This window comes from Oreochromis aureus, linkage group 17, assembly GCF_013358895.1.
Source record: "Oreochromis aureus strain Israel breed Guangdong linkage group 17, ZZ_aureus, whole genome shotgun sequence".
Lineage (NCBI taxonomy): Eukaryota > Metazoa > Chordata > Actinopteri > Cichliformes > Cichlidae > Oreochromis > Oreochromis aureus.
The window spans coordinates 3,249,059-3,266,464 of NC_052958.1; the positions used below are offsets into that span (position 1 = coordinate 3,249,059).

Sequence of the window (17,406 nt, forward strand, 5' to 3'; positions counted from 1 at the left end):
TTTTTAGCCTTAGATTTGTGGACAATATTTGAGAGTGATGGGTCTTTTGTGTATGTAGAAAATGTTTCAGATCTTTGAGTTCACCTCGTGAAAAATGGGAGCAAAAACAAAAGTGTTGCGTATATATTTTTGTTCAGTGTAGTTATAGTTAATGTTACTTAATGGCTCTTCATATTGGAAGCACTATGAAGACACAGACACATTGCATGACACAAAGAATTGAATCATGTCTGATTTCATATTTTTATTGAGCCAATAATTATTATTACTTAAACAACAAAATACATCTGCATTTGTAACCAAACTTCAAATGGGCGAATCATCATTCCCTTCATTTATGTTAACTCTCCTAATTTTCTTGATAACTAGGAAATCAACAGCAAGGCTTTAACATACTAAATGATTACATTCCTACTTTTACAAGTAAATACGTGAGAACACACTCTGAGCAGCATCAGATTTCTACAAGTGTCACTTTGTTTGAATGACCACTGTTGGTTGAGTCATGAAACCAGTTGTAACTGGTTGTGCAGGCATCATCATCATTACTCCTGGCTGGACAGTTGGATTAGGCTGCATGTTGACGACAGGGTTATTCTGTACGTTGACAACAGCCGGGGTTTTCTTGCGATGTTTGAACTCGCGATGCATCTGACACCAGGAGCACCACTCGCAGAAGCAGGAAATTGCAATGTCCTTACAGAGAGAGCCCTGCAGAAAGAGAATACAAGCATTACAGATGTGGTGTAATTCAGGTGGAAGAGCAGGTCATCTACCAACCAGAGGTTTGGTAGATCAGTCCCTGGCTCTTCTGGTCAACATGTCACAATATCCTTGCAGCAGATACTGAGTATGTGTGTGAATGTTAGACAAAAAACATTTAGTCATAGTTGAAATCAAATATTTATGTTTTTGATTTAGTGAATGAGACTTGTAATTCCCGCTTAAGTCCAGCTTTGAGTTCAGTGTCATCATCTCATGGTTCATACCTTGATGCCATATCTGTTTCGCATGGCAGCTCTTAAAGACAAAACTGCAGGAGGAACACAGAGAGGTATCCCAAAGGATGCTAATATACCAGGGCCACATATATCACATAAAGGGAGACAGTTGTTCTCTCCAAATCTTCCTGAAACAGTGCAGGCGAGACAGGGGCAGCACCAGAATCCATAGCAGCCTGAAAAACACAGAAACACATCAACAACGTGGTAACAAGTCTCAAAAGACAAAGACGATGCAAATGAGAAAAACCTGCAGTCCTGAAAACACAAATATCATTTATGAGTCATTCAACTTTAACTGGCTTCTTACAAGTATTTGTATCCTTAAAGCAGTCAAAAAGACCACTGTTCCAGTCTGTCAAGGGTTTTTCTGCCATTGTATGTTGAACTTCACCCACAGACACTGAACGATCGCTCTGTGAAAGTCGAGAAGCAGAAAAAGTCAAATAACTGCAGTTGACATACAGCTGCACTCCACTAGATAATCCAATTACATTTTGGAGTACTTCTATTAAATTTGTTCATGTCACTTGAGACTTTCAAAATATTTGTTTTGCTGTTGATCCTTTTGTTTGCTAAGATCACTTTTATAAGGACAACTGCAGTAGAGTGCTTTTCCTGAGAGCAAAGAAAAAGTATGTTCATAGTGGCTTTGATTAAGTGTGGCTTCTTTTCAGGCTCAAATAAACACAATCTATGCTGAAAAAACAAAAACTGTAGGCACATAAATATGAAACCAAAGTGAAGGATAACCTTTTAAAGCCTGAAATGAACGGTGATATGCCAAAGAATTCGGGCAATTTATTTTGTTTTTTTGAGAAGTGTCAACTCACAAACTCATAAAAACTGTATGTATCATATTTGATACAGTACACATTAAGGGTCTCAAAAAGATGGTTTATGTAATTTGAAATACCAGCACACTCCTGGACAGGAGCTTCAGACTGGTTTGGCAGTCTAAGACAACCTAGAATCCTTCACGTGGTTTGCCTTTGAGAACAAAAACAACTATAAAAATACAGAGTATGAGAAAATATACCTCGCTCAAATACATTTGGTTCTTTTTTTATTATTCATTATTATTATTTATTTTATTTTTTTATTTAAACAAACTATAGCTCTACATACAGTCACACCCTCATTACATCTTCTACTGATGGCCTCTGTTTCTCTAAAGAGGACTAATATACTCCATGTACACATGCGTATTTGCAAGAAATTAAAAAGTGTCAACTTTTCCTATAAAAACTGCTACTAGTTTCATGGTATAAATAAACCTTTCCAAGTCTCTGTGACAAAGTAGATGTAGAAAATTGGAAGGTCTTACCTGCTGTTGCCGGACACCCTCTGCGCCTCTCTGAAACTTGAATGAGTGAAAGGATGCTCCTCGGATTGGGAGTTTTATTGCCATCTGGTCAACACAAAAATGCTGCAAATCCTGAAATTCTGGAAACATAAAAATGAAACTGAAACCGCATTCCTACAACAGTATCTATCCTCTTTTTTTAATAATCGTATCCTACGTGAATTTTAAACAGACAAGCAAAAACACAACTGACATGTTTTTCAAAGAATGGTTAATATAAATGAAAGAGTCCCAACTGGTAAAAGAAAAAAGAACAGTTAAAAACAGAAAAAGAAAAGAATCAGTCACTCTTTGGAGCAGGAACTAATAATTATCACTATCATGTTTGTCATTTTATCGTAAGGATCCTCGAAATGCCAATCTGCAACTTTGATCCATGTGACTATGAACCAGATGTGCGAGGACACACCTTAGTTTTAAAGGTCAGTTTAGCTTTTTTTCTGACTTAAAAGCCACAAATTACTAACTTCCTCTTAAAGTCATCATGAAGAGATGTGAAATGATTACACCTATTAATGATAACACCTGTGGACTGTGGAAGGATAGCTGCACTATTATTGCTACTAATGTTTATTTTTAAACAATATAAACAAAATATATTTATGAGATAGGTTAGACATTACATATATGCATTTATAACCACTATATACAAACAAATATATTTTCCATAGAAAGGTATACCTCATCTTTTCTCCAATTCATCTTTCATAATCCTTATTTTTGAGGGACTTTTTCTCTAAATTATACTTCTCATACTTTTACATTTAATTAATTTAAGGGTCTAGTTTACTCAGCTTTTTGTTATTTCCTTCAGTGTTGTTAAGCTTAAGAACCAATGGAGATTAAATATAGTTTTTTAAATTACATGTTTAAAGTGAGCGATACATGGGTGTAAACGCTAAAATCTAAACCCCTGCAGCAAACACATCCTTCGTCCTTTCTTTGAGTTTGTTTGGACTGTGCCGTGTACACTGGAACAGCCACAAAGAACAATTTTATCCACATCTCTCTCTCTGTCTCTCTAACTTAAGATGTTTACTTTTTAATGTAACAGTGCGTTAATTCTCTGTCAAACACTTTAAGACGAAAACATCTTTGAAGACTTACTGCATGTAATACTAAAAGATGTGCTGGAAAAACCAACAGTGACACCTTGTGGTAAAAAAGGGGTAACAGCAAGTATCTGTTGAGGGCCTGGAGTAACTAAATATATTAAATAAATAAGCCATTTTAATTAAACATTTAATTAATTAATTTTTAATGGCATATTTACTTAACTCATTTTGTCACTCTTGGCCCTCCACAAGTACCCTGGGCTAAACAGTTAATTAACAGGGCACTCAGTCTTGTGCAGCATATTTTTCACTGCTTCATTATGAACAAACTACAGTTATTAAGTGTATTTCTGTAAGACCTGCTTATTTTTGTCTTTGGTGCTACTTGTAACACAAATAGATGTTAGTGCTTTTGGTTCATTATTATTCTAGCAGCTAATTAATGACTTTGTTGCCACCATCAAAGTGTAATTCCCATACTAATTTGATATGGTAACCCCCTATTATTGCAGTTAGGGATTACTTGAATGAATGAATAAATAGAAAACATGAAATAAAAGCAAATAAAACGTAATAATCAATAATAATAACAAAACACAAACTAGTTGACAAACAAAACAAAAAAATCTGGTTCTCTATATGTAGCTTTAATGTGCAAGTGACCATAGAAGTTAAAACCAATTTGGCTAATGCTTCAAAATAAACACTTACTGTGTCCTCTAAAGGACTGCATATTTTTCACTCTAGAAAAGATCCAGTGTAGCACAGTCGTGTTCATTAAGAGTTCATATGTAAAGGACAGCTGCAGTCGCAATCAACAATACAAAGATACAGAGCTCCTGGTGCTGCACTGACAGCAGAGACAATGAGAAATAAGGTCTGGGGATGTAAGGGGTTTTTGACTTCAGAAAGGGAGTCTTTCGGTGCATTCCATTTCTTTTCTTTGGCAGATGGAAGAGGATTGTTCCAGTCACATGGATCAGTGGTACAGGGTCAGGTCAAGGGTCTGTCCCTGTCTACGTTTTTGTCAAGTTGTCAGCTGGGAAAGTATGTATCACCTTACTATATTTTGAAGCAATTTTGTGTAACTGTAAATTTGACTTCGCTAACGCTGCCTGTGGGCAGCATGGTGGCTCATAGCAAAAAGGTCCTGAGTTCAGTTCCACCATCAGGCTTTCACCACCACTTCAGCATCTCTCAAGCACACACCAAATGTGAGTTATACAGCAACACTGTGAGAAACACCGCCATGATGCACAGGCTGCAGGTATTCAGACATACTGTCATGGTCGTGACCCACTGTTTATGTTTTCATATCTTTTGTATTTATTTTCTGGCTCTCTAATTGACATTAGACATCTTTGGGTTCCAGATCCTGAAAAGTTGGGATAAAACCTGCAGTAGCAGTGGGCTACCGGTGCACAAAGGTGTTACTTGATGAGAACTGTGTGTACCAATTTTATTTACTTATTTTGTATTCTGTTTCCCTTCCTCCCCGTCTCGTTATGTCAGATTAGTCCCAGCTGTGTTTCCCTCCTGTTTCCCATTCCCTCATTACCCCCTTGTGTATTTAAGCCTCGTTTTCCTCTGTCCCTTGTCGCATTGTACATTCTCTGTGCTGTGTGTCCTTTGTGCTCCTGATAATGTCAGAGGTCTCCGTGTCCCAGTTTACTTTTTTCTACTTTCCTAAGTTTCCTATTTAGAGGTTCCTAGTTTCTAGGTTATGAGGTTTTTGTGTGGATACATTGATACAGCAATTAAGCTGCGTCCCTTGGTTCATTCCTTTGTTTTGGAGTCCTGCATTTGGGTCCTCCTTCCTGCCTACCACACAGCACCAAACCATGACACATACACAAGGCAGTAGCAAAAGTCTTCTGCTTGATATTCATATCAGGCTGGAAAAGTTACAGTCCAAAATATCCAATTGTCACCAGTTTGAGATGGAAGCTTGAAAAGCCACCCTTTGTAGCACAGCCCGCATCACAGAAATCTTAAGGTTGAACAGTGTGGACTACCATCAGCTCAGCTGAGCCTCTCCTAATAAAGTAAGATGTGATTTCTTTCCTTTTAAATACAGAACATGCGGCTTCCAGATGTCTGTGGAAACAAAAAAGAAGTGCTTCTGCTTTCAGTTGTGCAATGATGCTCTTGAAGTTAAGAAAATGCATTGAAGACAAATTATATATAACCTGCTATGCAGAGATGTGGAAAAAAACCAAAAAGTACACTCATGCAGGCAACTCCCAGAGATCTGCATCATCATGTTTTTGATTTGATTCAAGTGGAACAACATGACAATATGACCAAATTATGCAGCTAAGTTAATCACCCTTGTTTTAGTGAAGTGTTTCCTAAATGGGTTAATGGCCATTAAAGAGCAAACCAAGGCTAAAACTTCATGCCATGTCCCAACAACAACACTTATTCTCTGTGAGAGGTTTCATGTAACACTGCTGATGAAATGTTGTACCAACATGCCTCTGTTAACCTAATTGTGGTTTGATCGAACTCTTTCGACATATTTTTCATTTCCTGGTGTTCAGTGCAGAAAAGCTCACATGCACACAGAATGAGAGTCATTTCAAACTGCTGACACAAGCGCCTCAGCAGCGAGGCAGTCATTATGGACCCGGCAAGTCTGAGCAACAGAGCAGTGAAAGAGCAGGTAGATAATACTCAGTCTTGCAACCATACTGGGCAGCACTGCTCCCTGTCTCCTTCCATTTAAGCACCTTCCATCTTTGTCACAGCTGGAATGGGAATTCCATCTCTCCTCCAACATAAGGCCTTTTCTACAGAGACTGCATTATGCTGCAGACTTCTCTGCACTTAAGGCATCTGTTTGGACAACGCCTGCATTTGGAGTGAGACAGGGTGATTTGTTAGATGAGATGTTACGCTTTAGAATTGAGACAGATCCAGCTAATGAGATTATTCTCATGAAAGGAGCTTTGGGAATAGAAAGGAAAACTAAGAGGGACAGTGAAGGTGAAAGAGTAGGGGTGCAGATGAATAAACAAAACCAAGCGGAATACAATAAAAGGAAAAGGTTGGGATTGTCTGAAGAAGGAGTGCAAACACATCTGAGATGAATATTTTACATACCCCTGAACAGGTCAGCTGTCCTGAACTTGCTGTCGCTCGGTGAAACTGACTGCAAAGAGTGTGGTGCACCATAAACCTACTCCTGATTGCTTTGAACGCCTGCAGATTGAAACGGTCGTAAGACGCCGACTTGTCTGCAAACACTTGGCATTGACTCTCCGAGATGTAGTAAACCTTGAAAGAATGTGACACAAAGCAGAAATGGTTTGAAATGGATAACACAGGCTTAAAAAGCCTTCCCCAAGCCCTGACCTTAACTCTAACATCAAGCTCCATTCCAGGAAACCAACCTAGAGTTATGCCAGAAGCTTGTTAATGGTTACAACAAACACGTGGTCGTTCAACATGCTAATGGACCAAACCAAATATTACTGGAAAGAGCCACTTTGACAGATATGTGATAATCTCTTGCACACTTTTATGATACTATGCTCACACTAATGTGCATGCTCACATTTTCTATCTGCACTTCTATGTGAGACGTTCGGATTTCATTTACTCCACTGTGATGCGTTTATTAAATCTCCTTAAATTGCTGGCTGTCTGAGTGGTGTCCCAGAAACGATGTGGGCTTCATAGATAATTGGCAAACCTTCTGGAGGAAACCTGGTCTTGTTAGGAGAGACGGCATCCATCCCACTTTGGATGGAGCAGCTCTCATTTCTAGAAATATGGACAAATTTATTAAACCCCCCAAAATATGACTAACCAGAGTTGGGACCAGGAAGCAGAGTTGCAGTCTTACACGCCTCTCTGCAGCTTCTCTCCTCCTGCTACCCCCCCAAAAAACCATCTCCATTGAGACTGTGTCAGCTCCCAAAAAGACAAAAAACAAACCAAAAACCAGCAATAAACAACTTAAACATAAAAATCACAAAGAAAGAACAATACAGTATCCACATCTGAACCAAAGAGTAAAACAGTGAAATGTGGATTATTAAATATTAGGTCTCTCTCCTCCAAGTCTCTGTTAGTACATGACTTAATAATTGATCAACAAATCGATTTACTCTGCCTTACAGAAACCTGGTTGCAGCAGGATGAGTATGTTAGTTTAAATGAATCAACACCCCGAGTCATTCTAACTACCAGAAATCTCGAAGCACAGGCCGAGGGGCGGTGTGGCAGCAATTTTTCACACCAGTCTATTAATTAACGAAAGACCAAGACAGACTTTTAATTCATTTGAAAGCCTGATGCTTAGCCTCGTCCACCCCAGCTGTAAAACTCAGAAACCAGTCTTACTTGTTATCATATATATATCCACCTGGGCCTTACACAGAGTTTCTCTCTGATTTCTCAGACTTTTATCTGATTTAGTGCTCAGCTCAGATAAAATAATTATTGTGGGTGATTTTAACATCCATGTAGATGCTAAAATGACAGCCTCAACATGGCATTTAATCTGTTATTAGACTCAATTGGCTTCTCTCAAAATGTAAAAGAACCCACCCACCACTTTAATCACACTCTAGATCTTGTTTTAACATATGGCATAGAAACTGAACATTTAACAGTGTTTCCTGAAAACCCTCTGCTGTCTGATCATTTCCTGATAACATTTACATTTACAATAATTGATTACACAGCAGTGGAGAGTAGACTTTATCAAAGTAGATGTCTTTCTGAAAGTGCTGTAACTAAGTTTAAGAATATAATCCACCCACTGTTATCATCTTCAATGCCCTGTACCAACATAGAGCAGAGCAGCTATCTGAACGCTACTCCAACAGAGGTCGATTATCTTGTTAATAATTTTACCTCCTCACTACGTACGACTCTGGATACTGTAGCTCCTGTGAAAACTAAGGCCTCAAATTCAAATCCAAAGTCCCTGACTCCGTGGTATAATTCTCAAACACGTAGCCTAAAGCAGATGACTCGTAAGCTGGAGAGGAAATGGCGTGTCACAAATTTAGAGGATCATCATTTAGCCTGGAGAAATAGTTTGCTGCTTTATAAGAAAGCCCTCCGCAAAGCCAGAACATCTTACTATTCGTCACTGATTGAAGAAAATAAGAACAACCCCAGGTTTCTCTTCAGCACTGTAGCCAGGCTGACAAACAGTCAGAGCTCTACTGAGCCAACCATCCCTTTAACGTTAACTAGTAATGACTTCATGAACTTCTTCACAAATAAAATTTTTATCATTAGAGAAAAAATTACCAATAATCATCCCACAGATGTAATATTATCTACAGCTACTTTTAGTACCATCGATGTTAAGTTAGACTCTTTTTCTCCAATTGATCTTTCTGAGTTCAATTATTAATTAATCCAAACCATCAACGTGTCTTTTAGACCCCATTCCTACAAAACTGCTCAAAGAAGTCCTGCCATTAATTAATGCTTCAATCTTAAATATGATCGACCTATCTCTAATAATCGGTTATGTACCACAGGCCTTCAAGGTGGCTGTAGTTAAACCTTTACTTAAAAAGCATCTCTAGACCCAGCAGTCTTAGCTAATTACAGGCCAATCTCCAACCTTCCTTTCATATCAAAAATCCTTGAAAGAGTAGTTGTCAAACAGCTAACTGATCATCTGCAGAGGAATGGCTTATTTGAAGCGTTTCAGTCAGGTTTCAGAGTTCATCACAGCACAGAAACAGCTTTAGTGAAGGTTACAAATGATCTTCTTATGGCCTCTGACAGTGGACTCATCTCTGTGCTTGTCCTGCTAGACCTCAGTGCTGCATTCGATACTGTTGACCATAATATCCCATTAGAGCGATTAGAACATGCTGTAGGTATTACAGGTACTGCACTGCAGTGGTTTGTATCATATCTATCTAATAGACTCCAATTTGTACATGTAAATGGAGAGTCCTCTTCAGACACTAAGGTCAATTATGGTGTTCCACAGGGTTCAGTGCTAGGACCAGTTCTATTTACATTATACATGCTTCCCTTAGGCAGCATCATTAGAAGACATAGCATAAATTTTCACTGCTATGCAGATGACACGCAGCTCTATCTATCCATGAAGCCAGGTAACACAGACCAATTAGTTAAACTGCAGGAATGTCTTAAAGACATAAAGACCTGGATGGCTGCTAACTTTCTGCTTCTTAATTCAGATCAAACTGAGGTTATTGTACTCGGCCCTGAAAATCTTAGAAATATGGTATCTAAGCAGATTCTTACTCTGGATGGCATTACCTTGGCCTCCAGTAACACTGTGAGAAACCTTGAGTCATTTTTGACCAGGACATGTCCTTCAACACACATATTAAACAAATATGTAAGACTGCTTTCTTCCATTTGCGCAACATCTCTAAAATTAGAAATATCCTGTCTCAGAGTGACGCTGAAAAACTAGTTCATGCATTTATTACTTCCAGGCTGGACTACTGTAATTCATTATTATCAGGATGTCCTAAAAACTCGCTGAAAAAGCCTTCAGCTAATCCAAAATGCTGCAGCAAGAGTACTGACAGGGACTAGAAAGAGAGCATATTTCTCCTGTTTTGGCTTCCTTCATTGGCTTCCTGTTAAATCCAGAATTGAATTCAAAATTCTGCTCCTCACATACAAGGTCTTAAATAATCAGGCCCCATCTTATCTTAATGACCTTGTAGTACCATATCACCCTATTAGAGCACTTCGCTCTTGCACTGCAGGCCTACTTGTTGTTCCTAGAGTATTTAAAAGTAGAATGGGAGGCAGAGCCTTCAGTTTTCAGGCCCCTCTTCTGTGGAACCAACTTCCAGTTTGGATTCAGGAGACAGACACTATCTCTACTTTCAAGATTAGGCTTAAAACTTTCCTTTTGCTAAAGCATATAGTTAGGGCTGGACCAGGTGACCCTGAATCCTCCCTTAGTTATGCTGCAATAGACGTGAGGCTGCCGGGATTCCCATGATGCATTGAGTTTTTCCTTCCAGTCACCTTTCTCACTCACTATGTGCTAATACACCTCTCTGCATCGAATCATATCTGTTATTAATCTCTCTCTCTCTTCCACAGCATGTCTTTCATCCTGTTTTCCTTCTTTCACCCCAACCGGTCGCAGCAGATGGCCGCCCCTCCCTGAGCCTGGTTCTGCCGGAGGTTTCTTCCTGTTAAAGGGAGTTTTTCCTTCCCCACTGTCGCCAAAGTGCTTGCTCATAGGGGTCATATGATTGTTGGGTTTTTCTCTGTATTTATTATTGTGCTATCTACTGTACAATATAAAGCGCCTTGAGGCGACTTTTGTTGTGATTTGGCGCTATATAAATAAAATTGAATTGAATTATAAAGATAACAAAACAGAGCAGAGGGTTAACACTGAGACAGTTGCCTTTCTCGTGAGGATTCACAGGGCGATCGTGGCTCAAGACTTGGGTGTTCGTCTTGTAATCGGAAGGTTGCCGGTTCGAGCCCCGGCTCGGACAGTCTCGGTCGTTGTGTCCTTGGGCAAGACACTTCACCTACCGCCTACTGGTGTTGGCCAGAGGGGCCGATGGCGTGATATGGCAGCCTCGCCTCTGTCAGTCTGCCCCAGGGCAGCTGTGGCTACAACAGTAGCTTGCCTTCACCGGTGTATGAATGTGAGAGTGAATGAATAGTGGTATTGTAAAGCGCATCGAGGGGTCCCGAAAAGCGCTATATAAATGCAATCCATTATTATTACTTTGAAAGTGAATGAGTTATTTTGGGACAGGTAACACTGGAGATCATAAATGTATTATGTGAATGCAAAGATGGTAAATGTTTGAGGTGCCGTAAGGGACATTATTACTGAAACGCTCTCACACACTCCACTGAAAAACCAAGGCATTTCAGTTGAACAGGAAGGCGTTTCAGTTGAACAGGAAGTCCTGACAAGGAAACTGAAGGAAAAAGTGGTAGATTTCAAACAAGCCACTACACAGATGTCTACTCAGCAACCTGCTAGTAGCCTAAGTGAAGCAGCTGCATTACTTAACAATATATTAGCCTCAGCATAAGTCAAAATTTAGAATAGCAGGAGACGGGCATTATCCTGGTTAATTTTTTTGGCATATTTGCTTTTTGTCTTTTTTAGCAAAGAAAACAATATCTTAAAATCATTAATAAAACCAGGGAGAGAAGGCTTAGCGTTTCTCCATTTAGCACAATGGATATGATATTTACTCAAAAGTATTGTAGCGGGTCAGGGCTGTTCTGGGGTTTTTGTTATTATAGCTCTGTTTACTGTTGTCATGGTGATGAGTGACGCGCTCTTTCGGCGACTGTTTTCCGGTGAGAGAGCGCCTTTTTTTTGTTGTTCATGTTGTTGCCGCGCTGAGGAGGGAGGTAGCGGCAGTGTTCTGGGCCGGTTATAAAATAAACGGGTGCTCCCAAAGAAACCTTTGTCTCCTCCGTGACTGAGCTCGCCACATTGGTGTTAGAAGTGGGATTGCTCACCCTCGCCATAATGGAGAGAGACATTCGGAGGCTGGAGCAAGCTGTCGAGGAGAGCATCCGCTGCTTGGGAAGCTGGCGATCGAGGAGAGAGGAAGCGAGTGGCCATGTAAGTCCCCCGACGGGTCCCGGCGGTGCGAGTGCACCGCGGCGGCGGCCCGTCGTGACAGACGCTAGGGCAATGCTTCATGGGCTGCCTCTGTCGACCGATACACCGAGCCCCCGACAGCGAGCGGTGACGCCTGCAACGACAGCTAAGGTACCGAAATACAACGGGCTAACCCCGCTAGAGCCCTACCTCTCACAAGTGCACGCTAGCCATGAGGCATAATGGCTGGAGCAACGAAGAGGCTGCTACACACTTAGCGCTAGCATTGGAAGGAGATGCACTGCAGGTACTCCTTGACCTAGCCCTGTCAGAGCAGCATGAGCTCCAGACCCTCACCATAGCACTCGAGAGGCGATTCGGGCAGCGGCACTCCACTGATCAGAGCAGAGAGCAGCTGACCAACCGGAGCCGTCGGCCGGGGGAGAGCCTGGGCACCTTTGCAGCGGACGTGTTGCTGCATGCTCGTCGTGGCTACCCGGAGTTCCCAGCAGCAGCCCGTGAGGAGCTTAGCCTGCATGCTTTTCTGCGAGGACTTTTTCCAGAGCGACTACGTCAACACGTCCGCCTGGCCATGCCTCAAACTCTCTGTGAGGCGCTCCTTGAGGCTGAGAGGGCCGAGCTGGTGTTCACCTCGCAACCTAACCAGCAGGTGCCCCCCCCCCCGAACTGCCCCCAAATCAGAGTCGCAGACTGCAACGGGGAGGGGGAGGTCGCCGAGATATGCCAGCTGCAACCCTCAGTGCCCCGGAGGCGTCCCCGTCGACCGACCGACCGCTGCTACCGGTGCGATGAGCCTGGCCACGTGGCGCGTGACTACCCAGCACCTGCCCCGAAGACCAGGACTACGCAGCCTCAGGGAAACGGGGAGGGAGCGGTGTAGTGAGGGGACCACCGCTCCAGCTTCCTGCCCCCCTCCAAGGACGATGCACGGTGGTGGGCCGAGTTGGGCACCTCAAGAGACTCTACCTGAGCTGCTGTGTTGAGGACCTGCCATGCCAGGCCCTGGTGGACACGGGGTCCACCATTTCCCTGGAACGTCCGGGCCATTCAAGACCAGTGCATCATCGGCCTTGATCTGCTGACCCGCTGGGGGGCCTGCGTCGACACCGCAAAGCGGGCTATCACTCTTGGCACAGAGACTCTTGCCCTCCAGTGCGGTCAAAAGCAGGGAGCGGAGGGGACCCGAGCCAGACGAGGTTTTTGCACAGCTGAAGGAGGCCCTCACCAGAGCCCCAGTCCTGGCCTACCCCGACGCCCGGCAACCTTTCATTGTGGACACTGATGCTAGCAATGTAGGAGTCGGGGCGGTCCTTTCCCAGCAGGGCGAGGCCGGAGAACGAGTGGTGGCATACTTCAGCTATGCTCTGGGGCGAGCCGAGAGGAACTACTGCGTGACCCGGCGGGAGCTGCTGGCCGTAGTGCTAGCGGTGCGGCACTTCCGGCCATACCTGCACGGTTGCTGGTTCCTCCTGCGCACTGACCATGCATCTCTGACCTGGCTCCTGAACTTCAAACACCCAGAAGGTCAGGTGGCCCGCTGGCTGGAGGTCCTTCAGGGCTACGACTTTGAGATCCAGCATCGGGCAGGTCGGCAGCATGGCAACACTGATGCCCTCTCCAGACGGCCCTGCATGGCCGTCGAGTGCCGCTACTGTCTGCGACAGGAGGAGCGGGCTCAGGAGGCGCTGGGGGTGGCTACTGCTCAGGCCACAGCCAGCGGAGGGGGGTGGCTCCCACTGACAACGCAGCAGCTGAAGCGGGAGCAGGAGGCCGACGTGACGTTGGGTCAGGTGGGGGCCTGGCTGGAGGCGGCGCAACGCCCAGACTGGACGGGGGTGTCGGGTCAGGAGCCCGAGGTGAAGGCCTACTACTCCCAGCACAACAACCTGGAGACCCACGACGGCATCCTGTACCGGAGATGGCGGGCCCCCGGTCAGGGCAGAGATCTCCTGCAGCTGTTGGTGCCTCGGTCGCTGCGGTCGCAGGTGCTTGAGCTTGTCCACGGCTCGGTGGGGGCAGGCCACTATGGGACCGCCAAAACTCTCCGCCGGCTCAGGGGACGGTTCTACTGGCCTGGCTGTCGACGGGATGTGGAACTTCACGTGCACTGCTGCGACACCTGCACGGCGCAGAAGGGCCCCACTCAACGCTCCACTGCCCCCCTTCAGCAGTACTTGGTGGGGGCCCCGATGGAGCGAGTGGGAGTGGACGTCCTAGGTCCTTTCCCCGTTACGGAGTCAGGGAACCGGTACGTGCTGGTGGCGATGGGCTACTTCACAAAGTGGCCGGAGGCCTACGCGGTGCCGGACCAGAATGCGACAACGACGGCAGAGAGGCTGGTGGAGGAGATGTTCGCCCGTTTTGGGGTCCCGGCTGAGCTCCACAGTGACCAGGGGTGCAACTTCGAATCGAAGGTCTTCGGGGAGATTTGCCGGCGGCTGGGGGTGGAGAAGACAAGAACCACACCGCTCCACCCGCAAAGCGACGGCTTGGTTGAGCGTTTTAACCGAACACTGGCTACCCAGCTCGCCATTCTCACCAGCCGCCACCAGCGGGATTGGGACCGACATCTGCCCCTGGTCCTTTGGTCGTATCGGACTGCGGTTCAGGAGTCCAGCCAGTGCACGCCTGCCGCTTTGATGTTTGGGCGGGAGCTCCGGACGCCTGTGGATCTGGTGTTTGGGTCCCCCCCTGAGCCGGAGATTGAGGGTGGGCCAGAGATGGACTACTACAGGAGGCTGAGGGAGCGGCTGCAGGTGGTTCACGACTACACCCGCCAGGCCCAGGCCAGCGCCGGAGTACGGCAGAAAAGAGCCTACGACACCAAGTGCCAGGGGGAGGCTTTTGTGCCTGGCGACAAGGTTTGGGTGTACTGCCCGGTTCGCAAGAGAGGAGTGTCCCCCAAACTGTGCAGTCACTGGCAAGGGCCGGCGGAGGTCGTGGAGCGGCTAACGGAAGTGGTGTACCGTATCCGCATGCCGGGCCCGGGGCGCATGGTGGTGTTGCACCGGGACAGGCTTTCACCGTATCGACCGCTCGCTCCGGCAGACGCCGGGGCAGGGGATGCTGGTGACACCCCAGGTTCTGATCAGAGTGACTTTTCCCCCGCCGGTCGAGACCGGCCGGTGCGCCAGAAGAAGGCACCCGGACACTTACAGGACTTTGTGTGGGGTAATGGGGCTGTCGGGGACGACTGACCCCTTAGGTGGGGGCTATGTAGCGGGTCAGGGCTGTTCTGGGGTTTTTGTTATTATAGTTCTGTTTACTGTTGTCATGGTGATGAGTGACGCGCTCTCTCGGCGACTGTTTTCCGGTGAGAGAGCGCCTTTTTTCGTTGTTCATGTTGTTGACTGACTCCTCCGTGACTGAGCTCGCCACAGTATGATGATGTTAATAATGTCTGAGACACCCAATGCTAGATGATCCATATAAAAAAATATATGATATAATTCAAATGGTGGCACATCATTAATTTTTGGGGAAATCCAATTTTTTAAGTCACACCAAATGCATTGTGTGAAAGGGCATAGAAAAAAAAGATGTTCTAGGGTTTAATTTTCATCAGTACAAAAAGAACACTGATCCACCTCAAAGCCAAATCTCTTTTTTAGAAATTCTGCCACAGGATAGATTTTGCTTGTGTGTGTCGTGTGTTTCTTTAGGTAGAATAGGCCATTTCATAAATTTTAAGTATGCTTTATCCGGTGTATCTGAAATAACTAAATTAGAACCATGCCATGTAACCATTCTGTCATAACTATGAAATATTTTGTCTTTGAAGAAACTACTAATAAATTTATTATTGCATTTTTATCAAACAGCTGACATTGTCCTAGCAATAAATTTGGGAGCACTGATGAGAAATTATTGTATATCATAAAGTTTTTAATCAAATGAAGCAGAGGCAGTGGGACCAGTTTACAAAATTTGTTATATTGTCTTTGAGAACAGTTTAGACAATATTTTTCTGAAAAGTCTGTGTAACTTAGAATGACACCGTTATCATCCAACAAATCTGTTATGAATATAATCTTTTTGTTTAAACCAGTCGCTCTTGAAAATTGATTTTTGATTAAGTGTTATTACTCTATTATTCCATAAGGTTAAATTATGGAGAGAAGTTGTGGGTAAATATCATTTTCCAAAAATACAAAGTCTGTTTGGGAAAGTTCAATATCTTGATCAGGATTTTATTTACCTCAAAATCACATTTCAAATTAAAGTCTAATCCTCCTATTTTATTAAACAAGGATCGTGGGATGTGGAACTACATAGAGTCTGGCTGTGACAGACAAGATTTTAACCATTTAATTCTAAGGGTGCCAACCATAAATTCAAATTCTGGATCTTTGATACCACCTTTATTGTATTCCTTCACAACCTAAGATCTATCAATGTAATGGGTTTTATTCCTCCACAAAAATTAGAAAATAACTGTGTTAGCTTTATTAATGTTTTTAGAGGACATATATAGAGAGTGACAAGGATAAATCAATTTGGAGATGCCTTCAACTTTAGATAGGATGTTTCTGCCAAAAATAGTGAGGTCTCTGGTTAACCAGTGGCTAAGTGATTTCTTCATCTCCATGATACAGTTAGAAATATTCGTGTCTTCTCTGCTAATTAGGTTTTTAGATATTATCAGCCCTATATATTTAACTTTAGATTCAACTCTAACCAAAGCTATTGAGGAGTCAGAGCTTGTATGAATCAGGAGTAGTTCACATTTAAATGATAAATGTATCATCTGCGAATTGACTTATTTTGAAGTCTTTATTAAAAATTGATATTCCTTGTATGTCATTAGAATTCTTGATTAATAGTGTTAACAGTTGAGCTGCCAATATAAAAAGCTTAGGGGAAATAGGACATACTTGCCGAATTCCGTGTTGCAACTTGAATCCATTCCTGGATTCAAGGAAGCCTTATATATTCTTAAGTAATGCGGCTGCTTCACTTAGGCTACTAGCACAGCCGTCCCCAACCCCTAGGCCCTGGACCAGTACCGGTCTGAGTCGTTTGGTACTGGGTCGCAAGAGTTGAGGCTCGAGTTTGAAATTCGTGGTTTTCAGGGTATTTATCGTTTTTTTTATTTTCATATCGTTTATATTGTTAACTCGGTTTCCCTGGGTCTTTTCCCGTGTGTTATGAATAAATCTTCTTTTTTTTGGTACCGGTACTGGTTTTATTTTATTGTATTTATCCACGACACCTTAAAGGCTGGTCCGTGAAAATATTGTCAGCCATAAATGGTCCGTGGTGCAAAAAAGGTTGGGGACCGCTGTACTAGCAGGTGGCTAAGTAGACATCCTTGTAGTGTTTTGGAATTTACCACTTTTTCCATCAGTTTCCTTGTCAGGAAACAACTTCCTGTTCAGCGGAAATGCCTCTGGTTTCAGTGGA

The 17,406-nt window shown here is 43.6% G+C and overlaps 1 protein-coding gene across 1 annotated transcript; it reads right to left on the reverse strand.

Annotated features, from left to right (window-relative positions):
• Positions 1-319: 319 nt before the first annotated feature.
• Positions 320-2,350, reverse strand: LOC116323181 (cornifelin homolog A-like). Its single transcript, XM_031743453.2, has 4 exons — positions 2,329-2,350; positions 1,312-1,417; positions 990-1,177; positions 320-711 (listed from the first exon to the last, which is right to left on the reverse strand). Exons 2-4 carry the CDS (start codon positions 1,376-1,378, stop codon positions 472-474), a joined length of 495 nt encoding a protein of 164 aa, XP_031599313.1. The 5' UTR covers positions 1,379-1,417; positions 2,329-2,350; the 3' UTR covers positions 320-471.
• Between the last annotated feature and the right edge of the window lie 15,056 nt (positions 2,351-17,406).

Coding starts and splice junctions, on each gene's coding strand:
- LOC116323181 (XM_031743453.2), bottom strand. CDS start 1,378: ATGGCAGAAAAACCCTTGACAGACTGGAACAGTGGTCTTTTTGACTGC. Junction 1,178..1,311: donor CTTTAAGGATACAAATACTT/GTAAGAAGCCAG, acceptor TGTGTTTTTCAG/GCTGCTATGGATTCTGGTGC. Junction 712..989: donor GAAACAGATATGGCATCAAG/GTATGAACCATG, acceptor CTCTTTCTGCAG/GGCTCTCTCTGTAAGGACAT.